At 40.1% G+C, this 22,957-nt stretch overlaps 1 protein-coding gene across 1 annotated transcript in view; it reads right to left on the minus strand.

Annotated features, from left to right (window-relative positions):
* Positions 1-22,957, minus strand: part of Brip1 (BRCA1 interacting protein C-terminal helicase 1) — a 139,075-nt gene that overhangs the window by 57,905 nt on the left and 58,213 nt on the right. The window contains exons 10-13 of the mRNA XM_036197293.1: positions 20,762-20,916; positions 17,474-17,639; positions 17,216-17,356; positions 13,539-13,700 (exon numbers count right to left, since the gene is read on the minus strand). Of these exons, the coding sequence (XP_036053186.1) occupies positions 13,539-13,700; positions 17,216-17,356; positions 17,474-17,639; positions 20,762-20,916 (624 nt within the window). The remainder of the gene's footprint in view (positions 1-13,538; positions 13,701-17,215; positions 17,357-17,473; positions 17,640-20,761; positions 20,917-22,957) is intronic.

A 22,957-nucleotide genomic window follows, 5' to 3' on the forward strand; every position in this document is an offset into this window, starting at 1 on the left:
TATCAAAATTGCAGGATACAAAAATCAACACAGAATTCTGTAGTATGGGCTGAAAGGGATGTGGAGGCAGAGTTTGCCTGCCTACCATGTGCAAAGTCCTGTGTTCTATCTCACACACACAATGAAAGAAAAACATCTGTGGTGTTTCCATATGCTAACAATGATCTATAAAGACAGAAGGCATGAAACGATAAAGAAACTTTTTACTGACTGAAGAGACAACGTATAGATTTGGAAGGAAACAGTTGCATCCACTAAGGGCTTAATAATCAAACTATATACCCAATACAAGAAGATAAGAGACAGAAAGAGGGAAGGGAGGAGGAAAGAAAGCGAGGGAGGAAAATTTAAAGTGAGGGGAAAAAGAATTTGAAAAAGAGAAAGGGACAAGAGGAGAAAAAAAAATCAAGCAAACAATTGGAGGCCATCAATAGAGACCTAGAAGGGATAGACGACCCTCAGAGAAGGGAACTGGGGAGATGGGAGATGAGGGTCATGGATCAAAGTGAAGGACCTAGGTCCCAGTTCCGCTTCACACTCTTAGTTGACAGTCTGGGTCTGTAGCAGGGTCAGAACTCAGGCTGGAGACTGACTGGGCATACATACAATGAAAGCTTCTCTCTTCGGTAGGTGGCATGCGATAAAGTTTCAGTGAGATTCCCAGCAGCCTGGGGGAGAAGTGCCTGGAACAAAGGTTCAGCCTAGAAGCCTCGAGGCCACCCCTTAATCAAGCTGCTTTAGTTATTTACCAAAAAGTGGTATGTGTTCACCAACTATGCTCCAGACCACAGGAAAGAACACAAGTGTGCAAATGTCTATAGTTAGGTAGCAGATAAGTTGAATCACATACACTTAACCTCTAATTGTACAACCACCTCGCCACAACCCTAAACACCATGAAGATTTCTTCTTAACACAGAAGTAGTGCTCTACCTACAGAAATTTCAAACATCTAAATAATAGTAATTAAAAAAACAAACAAACTTGGATGTAGCAATTTAGTTTCTCTTTTAGATTAGCTTAAAAATAGCAAACATCAAACTAGGAGCATTGCAAATTTCTCAACATAAAAACTTAATGCTAAATAATACATATAAAAACTCTAAATAGAGACTGAACAGAAAAACTGCATTTTATTCTTTAGCATTCCATGGTGAATGAAACGATGTTCCTCGAGGAAAATGGGCCATGCAACTTAGTCATAAAAGCGTAAAGGGACATCGAAGTCTACAACAAAGAAAAAGATCTAAGCTGCTTCTGGCACCAGAGAATTTCTTTTCAAAGTTATTCCATGGAATCTTTCCAGCCATAAAAAGAGCTTAAAGTCTTCAAGCCATAAAAATGATCTCTCGGTGACTTCTACAGCAGTGGTGCTACCAAGTTAAACAATAGAGTCAAAATCAAATTGATCTTGGGGGAAGAATGGCATTCTTCACAAAACTTGTGATTTCTAGTAACTCGAGCAGGCTCTAAAGGCAATGCATGGGAGGGGGTTAGAATAATGCTCTAAGCTTAACACACAAGTAATCCAGTTTAGAATACAGGAAAAAAAGCATTTACCACGGAAGCACTTGCTTTGAAAGCTTTAGAGGTCTTTCTGTGTTCCTGTATGAAAACTTGGAATCTCCTTTCCAGTATTCTTCTCACACAGGCTAAGTTAAACTGTAACTATAGGAAACTTTCTTTGGGCTGGAGAGATGGCTGGGCAGGTAAAGACACTTGTTGAACAAGCCTGGGGACCTGAGTCTGATCTCCAGAACTCATGGAGGGGCAGAAGGGGAGAAAACACTTCACAAAGTTATCCCTTGACCTCCACATGGATACTATGGCAAATGTACCCACACATACATATCATACACATGTTGTGTGCATACAAACACACACATAATAGGTAAATTTTAAACTTTAAAGTACTTTCTGTGACTTTGCTGATGCTGTGTCCTTAGTCTAGAATGCTGTCCTCTCTATTCCCAAAGGTGCCTGCAAGACGTTTAGATTAGGAAAGCCTAACTTCAGGTGAGTCTGTGAGGGCATTTATAGAGTCATAACCCTAACTATGGTTCGTACCATCTAATAGACTGGGGGCCACGACAAGCTTCCTATAAACAGCTCCTCTGCCATGACATTTTCTATCTCTAGAATACCAGTGGCCTCAAACAATGCAGATGGCCAACTATGGACTGGACCCCCTGAAACCATGGGCACAAATAAACCTTCCCTCTTTTTAAATAGTGTCCCTTAGGATCAGTCATGATGATGAAACACTGACTATCATGTCCCCATGTCCACAAGTGGAAACCCTCTGATTCACGCTTACTATGCCAGGTGTCATATGGATATAGGAGCCTATTTTATACTAAACAAAACAGAGACCTCAAAAAGACAGTAACTGGTTCATGGTTGAATCCCTTTTTTTCTGAAGACTGGGTGGGTCTCTCTATGTAGCCCTGGCTGCCCTGGAGCTTGAGCTTGGTATGTATACTAGGCTGGCCTGAAGCTCAGAGATATACCTGTCTCTGCCTCCCGAGTGCTGGGATTAAAGGTGTATGCCACCATGCCCAGCAATACATGTTTGAATCTTTACCATGGCTTAGCAAACTCCTCTGCACAAAGCATGTAAACAGTAATTGTTTCCTCAATCAATTAAAAAGAAAGACCTGAAATCAGATTTTTCAGAAAGTATTATAAATGTATTATATACACAGTTCTCAATATAGTTTGGTATTTTAAAGAAATCTAATTAAAATATTAAACGTTTTTTTCTTAGAATAGAATAAATATTAGTGTATAGAATTAAGATCTACTAACCAGAGAATTTTAGTTTGTGGTTATAAAATATTTATGATTTCAAATGTTGTAAGAAAGACTTGGGCCTGGCACGATGGCACAGGCCTGAAATCTCAGCACTGTGGTTATAGCACAGGGGTCAAGAAACCAGCCTGCATGAGCTGCATAGCGAGCGAGTCTGGAAGTATCCTGGGCCACAAATCAAGATTCTGTCAAATAAACAGACTTGAAAGAGAGCCTTGGAATAAAGATGAGCCCATTCGTACGCTAATTTCAATAAGCATTTCTGGAGAGTATTCTGTTCCACTGGCCTTTGCCATCTGACAACACCTCCTAAGTACCATTTCACCTGCACCACTCTCATTAGCAGAGTGACAAATCTTTATTCCAACTCTTCTCTAAATTGAAAGATTAAGCCTTGAGATTGGAAGAGGTTCCTCAACAGCCCCTAAGATTCCTACCACTCAGGCAGTAGGCTACCAAGGCTCTAAAACCACAGTGAGATAAATGAGGTCTCCTGGAAGTGACTCCCCAATCAAACCTCTCCGAGAGCACAGCCCCAACTGATTCCTGATACATGGTCTTTTGATACATTAAGCAGAAAACAGCCATGCCATGTCAAGACTCCTGACCCAGATAATGTACTAAATTAGTGGTAGTTTGTTATGAAACAGCAAAAAACAAAACAAAACAAAAATACAATCCCCCCTTCTATATTTCAATCCTGCTCCCTAATATTGTTCTGAAAGAAATTCTAATATAGACTTTTTCTGTTGCATTTTCAGGGTTAAACTCCATTGTTAGAACATTTGGTAAGTTTAGTTTGAGGTTAGCCTGGTCTATATAGCAAATGCTAGGCCAGCCAGGGCTACATAATGAGACCTGTCTCAAAATACCAAAAAGAACTGAGAAGCACTGGCACAGATAATTCCTTAGGTAAACTTAAAAGGCAGTGTATGTTAATTTCATGCCTGTAACTCTTCTGATTTCTAGAACAGTAATATAAAGTAAGTGGGACAGAACCCAGCTAGTAGAATCAAAGCTTTTCCATATTACTAAAAATTAATTAGCATTAATCTAAATAGTATCATAAAAAATCAAGGTGTTAATTAAATTTCTAGAACTATTACTAAGTGGGCAAAAGACAGACAGGCCAACAGACAGAAATACACACACACACACACACTCCAAGGGTTTGAGCCTGTTATCCCAGCATCTACAAAGCTGAGGCAGAGGACTGCCCCAAAGCCAGACAAGTCTACATAGACAGTTTCAACTGGCCAGATCTACACAGGGAGAGTAAGTCTTAAATAAATGAAGAAACAGGCCAAGGAAATCTAAATGGTACATCAGAAAGTTTACCTGGCACACTAGAAAACACCCAGTTAGCACAGAGGGAAAAAGAAACATCAAACACAAAGAAAACAAATAGCAAATGGTGCTTATTATCAATTAGTAATCGCATTGCATATAGATTGAATAAGCGCTCCTATAAGAACACAGATTAGGAGAACTGGATTAAAAAAATCCAACTATATGTTGTTTGCAAAAGGTACATTTAATATTCACAATGCAAATACAAGGAACTAGGCAAGTGCTCTTCTACTGTGCTAAAGCCACATCCTTAACAAGTTGAAAGTACTGTCCAGCCATTAAAAATACGTTGACATTCTACTACAAAGAACTCTGCAAACACGCTAAGTCAAGAATCCAGACACAAAAGGCTACTTGCTATATAATTCCATCTATATGGAAACACCAAGGAAGACAGTTTCGTAAAGCAGAAATAGGAGCTGTTTACAGGGGAGAGAAGGTAGAACTGGAGAGTAACTGCCAATAACTGCAAGGAACTTCCTTCTGTAGTAAGAAAAAAAATACTTTATGACTAGATAGTGGTGATGGCTCACAATTTTGTGAATTTTATGAGTAACTACTGAGTTCTACACTTTATATTTCAGATTTATTTTACGTGTATGTTTTCCCTGCATGTACATCTATGAACCACGTGAGGGTCTGGTGTTCACAGAGGTCAGAAGAAGGCATTGGAACTTCTGGAACTGGATGTACAAATGTGGTGAGCTACCATGTGGTGCTGGAAGCTGAACCCAAGTCCTCTGCAACAGCAATAGGTGCTCTTAGTCGCTGAGACATGTCTCCGTCTCAAAGGTTCATTTGTTTATTTATTTTTACGGTTATGTGTTTGTGCCTGCATGAGTTTATGTGCATCACAGTCTTGCAAGTGCCTGCAGAGGCCAGAAAGCATCATATTCTCCTGCTATAGGTGCTGGGAATAGAACACAGGTCTTTTAAAAGAGCAGCAACCACTCTTAACCACTAAGCTATCTCTCCAACCTAGAGTTCTATACTTCAAATGAGTGAATTATACGGTGGGACTTACACTGTAAAAAGATTGTGTGTGTGTGTGTGTGTGTGTGTGTGTGTGTGTGAGAGAGAGAGAGAGAGAGAGAGAGAGAGAGAGAGAGAGAGAGAGAGAGAGAGAGAGACAGGGTTTCTTGTGCAGCCCTGGCTGTCCCGGAACTCAGGAATCCACCTGACTCTGCCTCCTGAGTGCTGGGATTAAAGGCATGCACCACTACTACCTGGCTGTAAAATAACTTTTTGAAAAAAGATTCTATTTGTTACTTTGTTCAGCTGTGATCAAAAAGCTGAGGGACTTTGCTCAGCCTGGAAGGAGGGGACTGGACTTGCCTGTACTGTTGAAATGAATCCTCAGGAGAGTCTTTGCCCTGGAGGAGAATGGGAATGGGGGTGTGCTGGGGGAAGGCAGGGGCGGGGGTGGGAGGGGGGAGGACAGGGGAACCCATGGCTGATATGTAAAATTGAAACACAAATATCCGTATTAAAAAAAAAAAAAACTAGCTGAGAGGAGAGCTAAACTGTCAAAAAGAAGAATTATTTTGGCTTATGATTTATAGTTTCAGAAGGTTGAATCCATGCCTGCTTGGCCTCATGCACTTGGACAGAACATCATAGTGACAGGAATGTGTGGGATGAGGTTTGAAAGGAAACAAGACAGGGAGAGAGGAGCCTACTAGACCCCACCTCCGAATGTTTCAAAACCTACACTTAATCTCCAACTGGGGACCAAGTGTTCTGGACATCTGCCTTCGGGGAATTCCACTTTAGGATCATAACATTCCACTCCTGTTCCTCAAAGACTCATGGCCATGTCATAACACAAAATGCAATTAGTTCAACCCCAAGGGACTGCAGAATCTTAACAGTTTCAACATTGTCCAAAAATTTAAATTCAAAGCTTCCCCTGAGGGTCAGGGCAAACTCTTAGCTACAAGTGCCTACACTAATTGTATAAACCAAGTTACAGACTATCAACATACATAACACTGAGTTAAAATTCATACTGAAAATGGAATTTGGGCTTCATAGAAAGGAAGGATGCAACTCAAACAGGACTGAAACCTAGTAAGGCAAAGGTTAAATTCTGTAGTTCCATGTCCCATACCTGGGGACACAAAGTGTCATGATGTCAGCTCCAAAGGCTTTAGGGAACTTCAGTCAGATGGCCTAGCTGTCTGCAGCCTACATGGCCTCTCACTTGGGCTGGTTCCACCCATGCAACTGGCTCTCTTTGGCAAGTATTTTTGTTCTTTGAGTCTCCTAACATCATGGGGTTTCCACTGCAGCTTAGATTTCACACTTTATCTGCATACAATTCCTCCTCAGAGATTGCCTAAGGGATCCAACTCTATTCACATCTGCCTTACTTTCCAGGAAAGTATTTTGAAAGACAGGTTGGTGGAAGAGGCCAGATGTGGTGGCTCATACCTGTAATCCTAGCATCTGGGAGGCAAAGGCAAGAGAACCACAAGTTCAAGGCCAACTTGGACAAGAACCTGTCCCAAAGGATGTAGTGGGGCTTCAGTGGACAACTACTTGCTTAGCATCCACAAGTCCCTGGGTTCAGTTACCAGCATCACATGAAAACAAAAACAAAACCAAGCATGGCAGCATTCATGACACTGCACCCTTGCATTTCGTATGCCTGCAAAATGAGTATCAGCAAATGAAGCTGCGGTGTGCTGCCAACTCAAGCAGGCATGCTCCCTTGCACAATGAGAGCAGTGGCCTCTGAGAAGCTATGTGACTGAGCAGAGAAGGCACTTTCTTAGGCAGCCCTTTCTTGAGCGGTGTGCTGTCTTCTCAAGACAAAGTTTTTCAGATGAGTTGAAATTTCTACTTCCTGGAACCAAGCTAATTTTAGCCTGGTTTACAGTGGGAATCAAGAGTCCTTCTTTCCATGAATTTAAACATGCTCACTTTCTGTCCAAACTGAGTATTTTTCAAATCTTTCTACTACACTTTCTGTTCCCAATTCTCATTGTAAACCTCTCATTATAAAGCTTCTAAGAATAAAAATGTCATAGCCTGAAAGCAATTCTGTCTCAAAATTTCTTCTACCAAATTAATTTCTCCATTACTGTCAGAATCAAAGTCTCAGAACAATCTGAAAGGCCTCTAGTCTACTTCCCAGCACTGCTCCTGCAGCCGTTCCCACCTTGATTTCTATTAGACATTCTGGTCTTCTAAGCCCTCACTGGAACTGTTCATTGAGCTGCTTTCAAATGTCTCCTATAAAACAATTTCAGAGGATAAAGACTCATATGATCAGATTCAATCAAAGCAATTACCTGTAGCTGAAAGTTTTCCTGTGTAACCCCCTGGCCTGCAGTCAGGACAAATCTCTCTCACTCACTGGTACTGCAGCTGCTTGGACCCAAATAAACACACAGAGGCTTATATTATTTACAAATGAGATGGCCTAATGGCTCAGGCTTTTCACTAGCTAGCTCTTATATCTTAAACTAACCCATTTCTATAAATCTATACTTAACCACATGGCTTGTGGTTTACCTGTACTTTTACATTTTTATTCTCCTGGCAGCAGCAAGCAACATCTCCTGACTCAGCCTTCCTCTTCCCAGAATTCTCCATGTCTGCTTATCCTGTCTATACTTCTACCTAGCTACTGGCCAATCAGCGTTTTATTAAACCAGTGTACAAAAACATTATCCCAAGGCAATTACCTGGTTTTCTGATACCACTTCTCTAGGTTGGTTATTTTTATGAAGCTAATGCTAAAATACCTGAAAGATTTTAAAAGGGGAAGATTTCTTTTAGCTCATGGTTTCGCAGGCTGCCTGGCTTTCCGTGCTTGGGCAGAACCTCAAGGAAGCAGGGTGAGGGCCTTTCGAAGCAGAATGAGAAGAGCAGGGAGAAAGATGCCCAAGGCAAGAGTTCCCAATGATATGCTCCTGTGGACCCATCTTTCTCCAGATAAGCCCCACCTCCCAAAGTTCCCAGAACCTCTGAAATAGACCCACTGACTGGGAAACGGGTGCTCAACACCCAAGCCTGTGAGGGACACTTCCATCAACCTGTAACAGGAGACTGATGATATTAAAGACAATTTAAAGGGAAAAGTAATCAGGCTTCTATATCTTCAAAAATTCAAGGTTTTGACCAAAAACTAATAGTGATCAAAAGGAGTAGCTAAGAGTATAGGAACTAGCTTAGGTTTATGAATCAATGAAGCATATTTTTTCTCCTGAAGGAGTATCAACTCCTCAGAAGGAATACCTCTGTTTAAAACTGAGCAACTGCTATGAATATGACCCATAATCTCAAAGCTTCATGAATTTCACTTTATACACCTAAGAATAAGTTCATTTTTAGTATAGCACTTAGCCTCCTTTACAGAAAAAAAACCACATATTATGAGCTTTTTTAGACCAACTATACAACTACATGGCCTGAAAAATATGTTTAAAAGTAAAATTTACAAGAGCAATGGAATTTTAATCAATATTTATAAACTTAGCTTTGATTTTTATTTATTTGGGAAATGTATTTATGATGTATGATAACTTGCCTAGGTCACAAGAAGCCCAGGCATCTCTGTATGCCAAAACATAGCATTTAAATTGTTAACCCTGGTAGTGCAGGAGGCCTTCCTAAAAGGTGGGAAGCATGGCTTTTAACTACAGCCCAGAACCATCATTTCCCTCTCTGTCCTTCTTCTCCCTGTTCTAGCTTCCTGGAAAACTCTAATACTTTTCCTATAATCTTACAATATGTAACATTTTTAAATTTCTTTCAGTGGTTAGGAAATAAGGGGACAGCATATTAAAAAGTATATTTATGATAAAGTAGCAGTGTTATTGTTAACATCAAACAACCTTGTAAAAAAGAATAAGTAAAAATTGCTTAGAAATATAGGGTGCTTGCCGGGTGGTTATGGCACATGCTATTAATTCCAGCACTTGGGTGGCAGAGACAGGTGGATCTCTCTGAGTCTGTGGCCAGCCTGGTCTACAGAGTGAATTCTATGACAGTCAGGGCTACCCACAGAAACCTTTCAAAAAACAACAAACAAACAAACAACCCCTCAACCCCAAAACAAAACAGAATTTCCTAGAAGTAAAGGATGCTTTTACCTATGGCTAAGATTAGTGACCATGTCACCAGGCTGTCTGCAGTAAGTGGCAGCTAAGCATGGTGCAGCCAACGGGATGACTCTGCCACTGTCCCCTGTGGAAGGCTGATGGTCAGTATCATCCTCACAGCTCCTGACCTCTCCACTGGTTACAATGCCATTAGAGGTTATTTAAAACTCTGTGTTTGTTGTTGTTGTTGTTGTTTGTTTTTTCAAGACAGGGTTTCTCTGTGTAGTCTTGGTGCCTGTTCTGGAGCTGTCTCTGTAGCCCAGGCTGGCCTTGAACTCACAGAGATCCACCTGCCTCTGGAGTGCTGGGTTTAAAGGTGTGTGCCACCAGTGCCCGGCCTGATTTAAAACTCTACATCACAAGACAGAAGACCAGAATAATACCTTTTTAGGTGTGCCAATTATGTCACAGCTATGGAATGATGTTTAGTATCAGTGTGTTAATAACATTCTGAAGAGCTGTCATCAATAGACATTATAATCCTTAATTAAAAACAAAATTTATTTTCTTTGGCCATTTAAAAATCTCTAATGTCCTTCTTATACTTTGCTTCATTAAACCCCTGCTTATCTCCTGTGTCTGTCACATCAAACACTGAGTGTCATGAGGTAGGAGACTATTGGGAGTATAAACTAGAAAACTGACCTACCTGAAAATGAAGCGTGCCAACTTGTACAAACAAGTCTCCATTTTCATACAGATTATAATATCAAAAAGCTACTTTTTTCTTGTTATTCATCAGTACTGAAACATTGCTTGTTTTAATGGATAGGATGTATTAGTTTGCACCTATTTTTAAAAGAAAATTAAGATTTGCCTTATTTCTGATTATTTTTATGTGTGGATATGTGCACGAGAACAGGTGCCTGTGGGCAGAAAAGGACATCAGATTCCCTGGAGCTGGAATTATAGGTGCCTGTAAGCTGCCAGATATGAGAGGTGGGAACCAAACTCCCATCCTCTGCAAAAGCAAGACATGCTCTTAAAACTCTCTGCCGACTCTCCAGCTCAGTTTGCATACTTTTGTAATGGGAGAAGTAACAAAGGTATTGCTGTATTGTTGCTTTAACTATTTAATTTTAGTAAGGTGTACGAAGGTGCCATGTAATAACAAGATACATCATGTTCCTAGGTAAGGCGATCTTAAATCTCTTCCTGATAAACACACTGTAATAAGCTTACAATGCAAAATTTTGTCATATTTGGGCTGACATTTTACTATTTGAAGAAAAAAATGACTTTCTTAAGATATAATTTACATACTAGAAAATGCATTCATGTTAAGCTTGATGAATTTTGACAAAGTGCACCTAAGAAATTCCTACCATAAGTATAATACATAACATTTAGAACCCCCAAACCCAGCTGTTTTCCCCAACTCTGGGCTGTACTGTTTCCATAAGTTTCTACAGTGAAGCCTGAATCCCCACTACCTCACTAGTAACTTACACTGAGTTCTGCAGGGAGGCTCCTCCTCAGTCTAATTGATGATGTTCTCATAAGAAGAGAACATTTGAACACTTACAAATACCAGGGGCACTAACACACAAAACAAGTTCTGTGTAAGAAGTCAGCAAAAAGGTGGCCACGACAAGTCTAGGACAGACACGGCTGAAGAAAATCAATGCCCAATATCTGATCTTAGGTCTCATGCCTCCCAAGTGGAAAGAAAATGCATTTCTTTCTTCTGTGGTATCTTGGACTAAAGGGGGAAAGGAATATATTACTCTGTATGGTCAGTTCCACTATTAGAAAATTACAGGTTACATCCATGGTGCCAACTATAGAAGAGAGGTCTAAAAACTGGTGCCCTCCTTGGGTACCAGAGATACACGTGATGTACAGATATCCATCCATGCAGACAAAGCATTCACAGACATAAAATTAATAAATCTAAAACAGTTATTAAAATATACACAAGGCAAAACAAGGAAATCACAAAAGGGAGAAGAAGAAGAAGAAGAAGAAGAAGAAGAAGAAGAAGAAGGAGGAGGAGGAGGAGGAGGAGGAGGAGGAGAAGATGATGATGATGATGATGATGGGGTCAAGATCATGATGGGGAAACCCACAGGGACAGCTGACCAGTGCTACTTGGAACTCACTGACTCTGGACTGACAGCTCGGGAACCTGCATGGGACTGAACTAGGCCCGCTGAATGTGGGTGACAGTTGTGTGGCTCGATCTGTCTGTGGGGTCCCTGGCAGCAGGACCAGGACTTATCCCAGGTGCATGAACTGGCTTATTGGAGCCCCTTCCCTGTGGTGGGATACCTTGCTCAGCCTTGATACAATGGGGAGGGGCTAGGCTTTCCTTCAACTTGGTATGCCAGACTTTGTTGACTACCATGGGAGGCCTTACCCACTCTGCGGAGTGGATGGGGGTAGAGTGGGAGGGAGGTGGAACTGGGGTTGATATGTAAAAATGAAAAAAAAACTTTAATAAATAAATGTATTTTTAAAAAAATGCTCTGAACCAAAAAAAAAAAAAAAAAAAAAAAAAAAAAAAAAAAAAAAAGGAAATCACTGCACGTCAGCACAAAAAGAGATTAGAGAAAAAAAACCACCATGGATGAGGCAATTAGTGAGGGGAAGACAGACCCAAGAAGGCAGAAAGATGACTGAAGTAACTGAGAGTGTGAGAGCAGTGGTGCACACCTCTGATCCCAGCCTAGAGAGGCAGACAGATCCCTGGGAGTATGAGGCTAGCCTGGTCTACAGAGTTCAGGATAGCCAGGGCTACACAGTGAAACCCTTTCTCAAAAAAAAAAAAAAAAAAGAGGCAGAGCTCCTTTCTTAATTACCACTGCTTCATGCCTTATTATCTAGGGCTATGGAGAGGCGGCTTCAATGCCCTCTCAGGGTTCGGAGGGAAGGCTACCACCAGCGCAAGGCTCGAGGGATCTGAAGGTAAAAGCCCTCTCACTCCAGGCTTCTTTGGGCCAGTTTCTTTATTAATGCTCTTGTCCTGCAAAGTTTTTCTGTGTACACACACACACACACACACACACACACACACACACACACACACGACTGTACTCTAGTAATCACAAAGTTACAGAGCTAGAATTTTTCTCAAGAACAAGCAGCAGATAGGAGTTATCCCGAGTGACACTGTCAGCATCTTTTGGGCCCCAAGGAAGCGTGGTCAGAAAGACACCCGGACAGCATTAAGAGGCAGAAAAGTTGAGTTAGGAGGCTTTAAATTTAAGGGAGAAGGGGAGTTCGTGCATGATACTACATTCCTAGGTTACAATCCTGAATCAATAACTGGAGATGAGGGTAGATGGAGGGAATTAATAGCTTTCAGGGTGGAGCTGGAGATTAACACTTTCCCAAGCTGGCTGCTGGAAAACTTAGGACACTCATTCTCCATAATCAGGCAGGACCAGGATGCCCTTTATCTGTTTGAAGGACTCCCTTCCTGACCACATGTCCTGCCAAACGGGAGATAACGGCAGGGAGCTAGCTTCTAATGTTTGTCTCAGGAATGAAGCAGAGATTAGGCTGTGGGAACCAAGGTTATTGACTGTAAGACTAGATTCTCTCACAGAAGGTCCCACAGAGTGGGTTGGAAATCACCCAGCATATGGGAGAAATTGTGTCCAGTAATTTACATATTGCTGGGTCTTTTTTGAGATGGGTCCCGCTCAAAGAGGAGAGAGCTTATGGTTTCACAAGAGATTCACTGTAAGAACAGCTGTGTTCCCAGCACTTGGGAGGCAGAGCCCGGCAGATCTCTGTAAGTTCAAGGCCAGCCTGAACTGTCAAATACATAAAGACTAAAAGCCTTGGGGTGCAGCTCAGTGAAATAATATCAGCCCAGCATGCACAAGACTCTGGGACTGACCCCCAGCGTAAAGAGGAAGGGTGGGAGGAAGGAAAAAGCATTACAATTACTTCTGACCAGATGCATGAAGCGAAACAATGGTCAACAAACGACGCTTCGACTCACTAAAGTGGAAAGAACACCTGTCTCCTTCACCTATGAAAACAACGAACTGCCTGTAAGAATAGAAATCACATATAAACAGCCCTCTTATATAAATAATGTTTTTATAGCAAAACAAGAGGGTCTTATCTTTCCTAAGTCACATTAAGACTTTTAAGAGAAGCAGAATAAACTTATCAGGCAACAATCATCATAAACAAAATAACATGGATACTGGAAGAATCATAATTACCCTGTTTCTCACTCTAGGAAGTTTATCATGGTAATGCTGATACCTTTCTTTTAGAGGCAAAACAAACAAACAAACAACTCCTTACCTTGTAAGATGGCAAAAAGCACAAAATCCCTTGGCTCACAGTCTGGCACACAGACAACAAAAGCATTCCCACTTCATCCTGGAACTCGAATGTTTCGGTGTGCTGGAAGGTAGCACAGAGATTCCGACCCTGAGGGCCCGAGCCGACAGTACCAACCCAAACCTAGAAATGAATAATTTAGTATTAGAGTTATGCCTAAGTAAAGCAGGAAAATTAAGATTTAGTTGAGAGTGATTTATAGAAAAAGATGACCAAACAAAGAGCAGAAATTTATTTTGAAACTGGAAATCTTCTTTAATACCATTAGTTAAGTGAATACAATTAGGTTGGTACCTATGGGAAATCAAATTATTGTACCTCTTGGATAATACTGTAATCCTCACAGTAACTACCAAGATATAGCCATCAGCAACTCCAATTCCAGAGGATCCCACACTCTCTTTTATCTGCTGCAGGCACATGGTATACTTACACTTCCAGCCAAAACACTCACACACATAAAATTAAAAAACAAAACAAGCCAGGTGGTGGTGGCGCACGCCTGTAATCCCAGCACTCGGGAGGCAGAGGCAGGTGGATCTCTGTGAGTTCGAGGCCAGCCTGGTCTACAGAGCTAGTCCAGGACAGGCTTCAAAGCTACAGAGAAACCCTGTCTCGAAAAACCAAAACCAAAACAAACAAACAAAAATCAGTTTATGTGATGGTTAAGTTAAACTTGGTTATCCAACTGGCTGGATCTGGAATTAACTAAAACACAAGCTCCTATGAAGGAATTGCTTGCTCAGATTATTTGAAGCAGGAAGGCCCATCCTAAATGTGAATGGCAATGTCTGGTGGCAGCCCAGACAAAAAGACATGGTTTTGTCTATTGCCTTTCCTCTTGCTGGCAAGTTCAGCCTGTTGCTGAGGCATTCCTTCACTGATATTACAGTCAGGTTCTCTAGGCTTCTAATGTAGACCTAAACCAGCAGCTCTCCAGGAACCGACAGGATTAAGCAACTACCAGATTCTCAGCCTCTCAGTGAGATGGCTATTGTCAGACTACCTGGACCGTATCTGCAAGCCAATCTGTAACTTCCCTTTTAAAATATTTATTCATTCTTAGCAAGTTTGTTCCTTTAGAAAACCACGATGAATACAGATTGTAGTACCAGGAGTAGTTTTAGAGAAACAGAATTTTAAGGATGAAGTTCTCTAGCAGGCTTGGTGGTGCTGAAGCTGGCTAACCAACTCCATGAAACCTACAGTTACTACAGACTCTGCTGGTTGCATGGACGGCACTATGGTATGAACTATTTAAAGGCCTTACTGAGATAAACATGCTTGATGCTCCCAACTTACCTCCGTGAGGAACAAGGAATTTAATGACTCTATACATAAACTTTTTTGACAATTTGTAGAAAAATAAAGAAAACAATAATGCTGGCTGATTGCTTCGAGCATCTCTGGATAAAGTGACAAAGAAGAAAAGGAGCTTGGTGATAAAATAAAATTAGCTGGTCCCAGATGCACACAAACAATTGAAAGGTTTCTAAGTGTGTCTGGAGGAGAATCTTCTCTCCCTCAGCCATAGAGCTCAAGTTTTCAAACTCCAATCCAAGACCTCATTATAGGATTGGCAGACGTAACAAATGTATGACCAGCCTGGAAGGGCGTTGGCAGTTACATCAAGGGGCTGGTTGGAAAGAGTAAAGCTCCTATAACTTGGAGTAGTGATATGTGGGAGGACCCTAGCAATGCTGAGGACACCAAACCCTCACATTTGGATGGGTTTATTTTGCCTGAGGAAATAGTCTCTCCACCTTTGACAGAGAATGCATCCCCACTCCGGCCCTCTCTGTAGACAGAATATACTTTTCTCTCTCCACTGACATCTGTACACACATATGAAGGAAGAAGGGAAGGAGAAGCAAATGTTAACAACTGACAAATATAGAAAAAAGATATAAATTAATACTATCAACTTTTCTTAAATTTATAATTTTAAAGAAAATTTATTTTTACTATTTTTCACTTCATGTGTATTTCTGTGCAGGTGCCATGGAGGAGTTGGAGTTACAGGTACCTGCGACCCACCCAGTGTGGGTGCTGGGAACCAAACCTGGGTCCTCTGCAAGAGCAGGAAGTACTTTTAAGTGCAGAGCTATCTCTCCAGCCTTGGGATTTATATTTTTCTAAAGAAGTGAAGAAAATCAGTAGACAGATAAATCTTATACATGCTGCCACAGATGAACGCTAAGTACAAATAAAAAAAAAAAGCCAATCACAGAAAGACAAGTACCTGAGGATTCCACTTAAAAAAATTATCCAGATAGAGCAGCAGAATTCACAGAAACAGGAAGGAGAATGTTAGGGGCTAGTGGCGAAGGAGAAATGAAAACATTCTTGAGACTGACTGTGCCAACAAGTGGATATATGTAATGGTAAGCTGTGCACTTGAAAATGGTAAGATGGTCATTTTTATTCCACATGGATATTTTAAATCATAATTGAGATTTAAGAGAAATGTTTAAGCTGACAGACAATATTTAAACACTATTCAGCTATAGCATATGCATTATTATTATGATTCAATGAGAGTCCAGGTTAAATGGACTTTGTACATTTGGGTGAGAACATAATTAGAGTATAGACTAGCAATCTTAGGAAAAAAATGATGCAGACTTTGCTAACCTACATTCACTTCTGCTTCTAAACGCGGCAGCATGAAATATAGAACCTGTACCCTCACTTCACTCCTGCTGATAGTGATGCTTCTCAACAGGCACGTTCTGGCACTTTGGAATGCAAATTCTTAGCTACATAGACACGTAGAATTAGGGGTCCCAACCACTGAATGTCAGTAGTTTGCAGGCAACTAAAAATGTCCCCACAAGCAAACCTGTACATACATTTTACAAAGAACTAGAACTGTGTTAGGTACATAGGTGATGTTAAGTAAGTAGCTAACTACTGTAAATTATTTCACAAAAAGAAACAGAGCCAGAAGTGGGACCTACAAATATACCTACAAATATAGCATTTGAGAGGTGATGTCAGGAGATCAAGAGTTCAAAGTTATCCTTGACTACATAGTAAGTTTGCTGTTAACCTGGACCACAAAAGACACTGTCTAAACAAAACCAGACAAAGAGGGGATGGAGAGATGGTCCACTTATTGAGAATGTGTACTACTCTTACAGAAGACTTGGTTCTCATAACGCACATCACCTGGCTCACAAATGCTTACACCTCCAGTTCTAGGGATGCCTCTTGGGGCCCACGCAGGCACCTGCATGAACTCAGCACACATAAACTCATGAAGGTACACCAAAACACAAATTTTGAAAAATGACTAAATCAACTAAGAATATACTATGGACTAATAGAAAAAAGAAATGAACTGCAGTAGAAAAATGAGTATTTTCTTGTTTTTAGAGTTCGTGGAGAAACTAGAACTTACTCAAATGAGGAAATTTTGTAGTCATTGAGCCCGAAGTGGGACAGCCGCCGGGGCAGCATCAGTGTTTCCTTGTACCGACTCTGCTCAGCTGTCAAGCAGCTGACAAGCTTGTCTTTATTCTAAAATTAAAGTGTGAATTTCCTATCAGAGTCTGCTTCTTGGAATTTATGGTGTCCTTTGTTTTGTTTCAGGTAAACAGACTGAGAACTTCAACAAACCAAGCAAAGCAGCTCACCTGGGAGTTGCTGACGACATGGTTAGCCTCTAATTGGATGTTAAACGTAACACCAAGCTCAGATGAAAAGGATTTCAGAGGTGACAGTGTTCCTGATGTTAGAACGATTGTTCGTACTTTGTTGTTAATATCTGAAAAGGCCTACAAAGAAACACGGAGCAAATGAGATCATCATCTTTTTAAAAAGCCAAACACAATCATTTAATTGTTGGTTCTGGTCAAGACAAGTTTGCACTTAGGACAGAGGGAGACACTTACCACAGCTGGATTTAAGCACCAAAAGTTTAGCACATTAACTCCAATCTTCTGTCGTGAATGTCTCTTATTTTTTGGTAGAGCCAAGACCCCATTTTTATCAAAAACAGCAATCTGATTTGTCCAGGAGTAAGTTTGTTGAATAGCAATTTTATAATCATCTGCAAATCTAAATGCAAAGACAAGGCCAATTGAACGACAAAACATAAAACAATCATCAAGCTGCATAATATCAAACCTGATTATCGTAAAACTCAACAGCCTGCCATGCCTTTCCACACAAAGAAAATGCAGTCATCCTCACTAGATAAACTCAGTAATTCTGATGTAAATTAAGTCATCAAATCACAGAATTCAACAAGTTCTTACAAGAAATAATAAAATTATCTAACTGGCTAACCTCATGAGCCTCTTTCAATTTCATTTTAAACACGACACAAACCATAGCAGAGCCAGAACTCAACTTCATGCCTTCTAACTTCCAACTCCAGGTCTTTGAACCCTCTGCCACTTAAGTGTTACTGTTACTAAGCAGAAAACGGGAATTAGGGTTCAAGAATGTCAAGGACAAGTTACGCTTTCTTATTGTGTGAGAGAATAGGTAATTTTAAGGAAAGTTTTAAAAGTATTAGCAAGTAAAATGATAAAACTTAAAACCTTTCCATTTGATTTGTGTGTGTGTGTGTGTGTGTGTGTGTGTGTGTGTGTGTGTGTGTGTAGGGGGGGACATGCTTGTTCTAGGGTGTGTTCATGCCAGGACACTTGTGTAGACGTCAGAGGACACCTTGCAAGAGCCAGTCAGTTCTACTGTGGGTTTCAGAGATCAAGCTTGGGTCATCTGTCTTGATGGCAAGCACCTTTACCTGCTAAGCCACCTTACTGACCTGAATTATAAAAAGTTCAAGTTAAAATCTGGGTCATCAGCCGGGCGTGGTGGACGGTAGTGGCGCACGCCTATAATCCCAGCACTCGGGAGGCAGAGGCAGGTGGATCTCTGTGAGTTCGAGGCCAGCCTGGTCTACAGAGCTGGTCCAGGACAGGCTCCAAAGCTACAGAGAAACTCTGTCTCAAAAAACAAAAACAAACAAACAAACAAAAATCTGGGTCATCATCTTGAGTTTCTTTTCATGAGGTTCCTGAATCAGAGTACATGTGATCCCATCCCAATCTGTATCACTAAGAATCTATAAATACTCAGGATAAATGTGTTATTCTCAACCACGCTCTCATGGCATTTCACCTCTGGAGAGATAAGATCTCGAAATCCAAGACAGAAATCAGTAATTGTGAAGAATTTTATTAAAATGCTCAAATTTCGTAACTATACATATCTGAAGTACATCTAAAAAGAGAGATAAGTAAATCAGACTTCATAACTAGAAAAATCCAAAATTCTACTCAACTTGGTGGTTCACATATACAATCCCAGCGTCCAGGAGGCAAAGGCAGGACAAGCTAAGGTAAGTGTTAGGAAAGCCTTGGCTACACAGTGAGACCAAAAACCATCTAAAACCAAACCAGAGCAAAATAAAAGTTTCCTTACATTAAAAAAAAAAAAAAAGACACAATCAAAATGTAAAAAGACAACTCACAACACAGTAAAAATGAACTGTAAAGCATTATTATATCTGACAGAGGACTAATATCTCAATTGCATGAATAACTACAAATCAACAATTAAAAGAAGCAACTCAACTAAAAATGGACACTAGACTTTCAGTACATTATTTCTACAAAGAAGATATAGAATTGGCCAACAGATACAGAGTCATAGGATCATTAGTCACTAGGAAATACACATCAAAACCATGAGGAAGAATCAATTGATATCCATTAGGATGACTATTACTTTTTTTTTAATGTCCAGAGCAGAAAGAATGCATGAGCAAGGATATTGAGAAGTCAGAACCTTAGACAATGCTAAATGGAAGGTCAAATGCTATAGCTGCTGTGCAAAAACACTAAGACATTCCTCCCAAAGTTAAACAGGACTGTCACAGGATCATGAGTTCCACTCCCAGGTAAAACACATCCATCCACAAGAATTCAATGAAAACAGACTCAAACAGCTATCTGTACACAAATATTCACAGCAGCATAATAAAAAGTAGCAAAGGGCAGAAACACCCAAATGCCTAACAACAACAACAAGATTAACTAAAAAACGTGGCATATTTGTGTAGTAAAATACTATTCAGCCATAAAAAGGAACGAAGTTTGATATATGCTCTACACAGACAAGTTCTGAAAAAAAAAGATACTACTAAATGAAGTCAGGCCTAAAGAGACAAACATTGCATGCCTGCTTGTGTCTGAAGTAACTAGAAAGAACAAACTCAAAGGAGAAATTACTAGGGACAGTAACAAGGAGAGCAACTGTAAAATCCTTGTTTGGAATGACAAAACTTCCTGGAAATGATGAGTGCTGCCTATGGCTCTAAAACTCTCAAAAATCCTGGCAGCTCGTAGAACTATAACTTTCAAGAGATAAGCCTGTAACCCCAGCACTGGGGAGGTTGAAGACCGGAGGACCAAGAGTTCAAGGCTGAACTGGGTGGTGATGGCAAACCTTTAGCTCCAGCACTAGGGAGGCAGAGGCAGGAGGATCTCTGTGAGTTTGAGGCCTGGTCTACAAAGCTAGTTCAAGGACAGATGTACACAAAGAAACCCTGTATTAAATCCCCTCCCCTCCCAAAAAAGGTTCAAGGTCATTCTCTTCTGCATAGTGAATTTGAGGCCAGTCTGGGATACATGCTGCCTCAAATAAAACCAAACAAAACATACAAGAAAAGAACTTTCAAATACTGATAGACACAGACTCATGAAATGAAGATTCTTAAACTTAGCACTGGAGGGCCAGAAGTCAAAGAAGAGTTAATTAAGTGCACTTATTTACTGATTTCAGTGTTTATGTTCATGAATGAGAAAGACTCATTTCAATTATCTGAGTCTGGGTCAATAAGAACAATCTATACATCGATACAGCTGTAACATTTAGATTCTCCAAGGTTAACAATGGCATACATTAGGCTGATCTTTTAAAATTTCATTTATTACTGTGTGCATGCGCATGTACACGAGTGTGCATGCATACTACAACAGACATTTGGAGGTCAGAAGACAGCCTTGTAGAGTCGGTTTGCTCCTTCCACCTTTATGTGGCTGTGGGGATGGAACTCTGGTGGCCAGGCTTGTACAAACTGCACCTTTACTGGCTGAGCCATCTTGCTGACCCATATATAGGCTAAAATGAAAACAAAACACGCCAACAAAGCAGGTATCCTCACTTACCTGCTATTTTCTCTAAAGAGATAGTCAAGCACCATAAAGAGTCCTTTGAGCATTATTTGAGTTGAAGCACTAATAACAGGTATTTGTATTGCTTCCTCTTTACCATGGACCGATGTGACTTTTTCTTCTTTTTGAAGAACAGCTGAAAAATGTCTCTGTAAAAAATTACCATATTATTCATGAAGGGGGTGGAAAGGACAACAGAAGGAAAATTCTTTGCCAAGTATAAACTCGAGCCAAAATGAAGCAGGTATACATGAATTTAAAAACACAAATCATTTTGCACTCTATTTTTGCCTCTTCACCTATCACAGAGGTTAGGATGAAATTCTTGGGCCTCAATCATACTAGGCATTCATTCTATTACTGACCTACAACCCAAGCCCAGCAATGGAGTTTGGATTTCCATGTTAGAAAATACTTCTCTGAGTCAAAGACACCTTAATAATAGGATGGATGCTTCAATAAAGACATTCAGGAGAATAACTTTTTCAGGCAACCGGTGTGATATTTAGCATCTTTCAGAAGCAATGAACTAAATTCAAAAAATTCCAATTGACTTTTAATAGAGTTTATGTTTCCCTAAATACCTGAATTATTCATAGGAAACAACTCTGGTAATGAGACTACCATATGACAAATAAAGTTTATTAATATCCATTTTTGTTGCTGTTGTTTTGGTGGATGAATCTAGGTATTCAAGAATACTAGGAAGGGACAGGTGTGGCACTACACACCTTTAATCCCAGGACTAGGGAGGCAGAAGCAAATAGATCTCTGTGAGTTTGAAGCTAGCCTGGTCTACAAATCGAGTTCCAGGACAGCCAGAGCTACACAGAGAACCAGCCTTTTGAACAGCCTCAAAGCAGTTGCCCAGTGAACTCCTGAAAACGTATCTATAGTATGGTGTACATATTTTAATTTTCCAAATTCTGCAAAATGAAACATATGCACTTGCCAAACTTAATTTCTTTGTATATCCTTAAGGTTATTTCCTGTAGGTATGGGGCTCCAACAACAAAGTTTAGGCTCAGGAATCTCTTTTGGAAAAGAAAAAGGGGATAGATAGGATAGGCTAATAAGGTAGATTACTAAATTTACTTATAAACTAATTTAGCAACTATCAGCTTTAGATAAATTGCAACAGTATGGATTCTTGTATATTGATACAAATGTAAAATTATTATTCTATTCCTGTTTAAGATAACTTGTATATTGATACAAATTCAAAACTATACTTGTCATATTGTACATATGTTCCTACTTCTGTTTAAAGTATTTTTGTATATTGATACAAATGTAAAATTATATTTGTCACACTGTATGTATGTGTACAATATTTTGTATATTGACACAAATTAAGGATATTGTCATATTGCACTATACTTCTAATTAAGATATTTTTGTGTATTGTCACAAATTCGAGGTCACTGTACTTATACATCTGTTTACAGATTGTTTAATTTTATTATATGAATCTTTAGTCTTTAAGCTATATAGGCTAATGAGTTACAAGTTAATAGTCCCCCATGCTTATCATATTTACAGTCAGATTAGTTTGATTTTCTAGATATATAGAGATATATGTCAGATGGGTAGGTAATCTTCAAACACTTCATAGACCTAGAGAATATGGCATTTAATTCTACTGACATGAGACACGACTGCTCCTTGTAGCACCAATCTACTCCCAAGAGGATGCTGGGCATCAAAAATACTCCATACAAAATTTGTCTTCTTCTTGGCAAAAATGGTCTGTTGGGCAAAGAACTGCCCTTGCTTGACTGCTGACAATAAGCACACTGGACAAGCAGGACACAGGAAAAGTGACTGCTGAGCCTTTCAAAGACAAAGTAGGACAGTCTTTCAAATTTTCCTACTTCTGAAAATGGTCTCTCCGATATTCTAGGCCTGTAGCCAAAAATGGATGCCCCAATGTTGTAGAGAAACATTGAGTGACTGTACAGGCAGCCAGCTGTTTCTGTCATACCTTGCATGTTTCAGAAGTTGTTTGCCTGCACTTCCTGCTTACTTAGGTAATATTATTTCTTTCTCAGGTCTTTGATGGAGTTGAAGATAGTTACAGTTAAAATCCTCTTATATCTTAGCTAAAAGCATATCAGATACAAGATTTAGATCCTTTAGGATAGGACAGCTAATGGAGTAATCTCTGTAATTTGCCAATTACCTTTGGCC

Source organism: Onychomys torridus, chromosome 8, assembly GCF_903995425.1.
Source record: "Onychomys torridus chromosome 8, mOncTor1.1, whole genome shotgun sequence".
Lineage (NCBI taxonomy): Eukaryota > Metazoa > Chordata > Mammalia > Rodentia > Cricetidae > Onychomys > Onychomys torridus.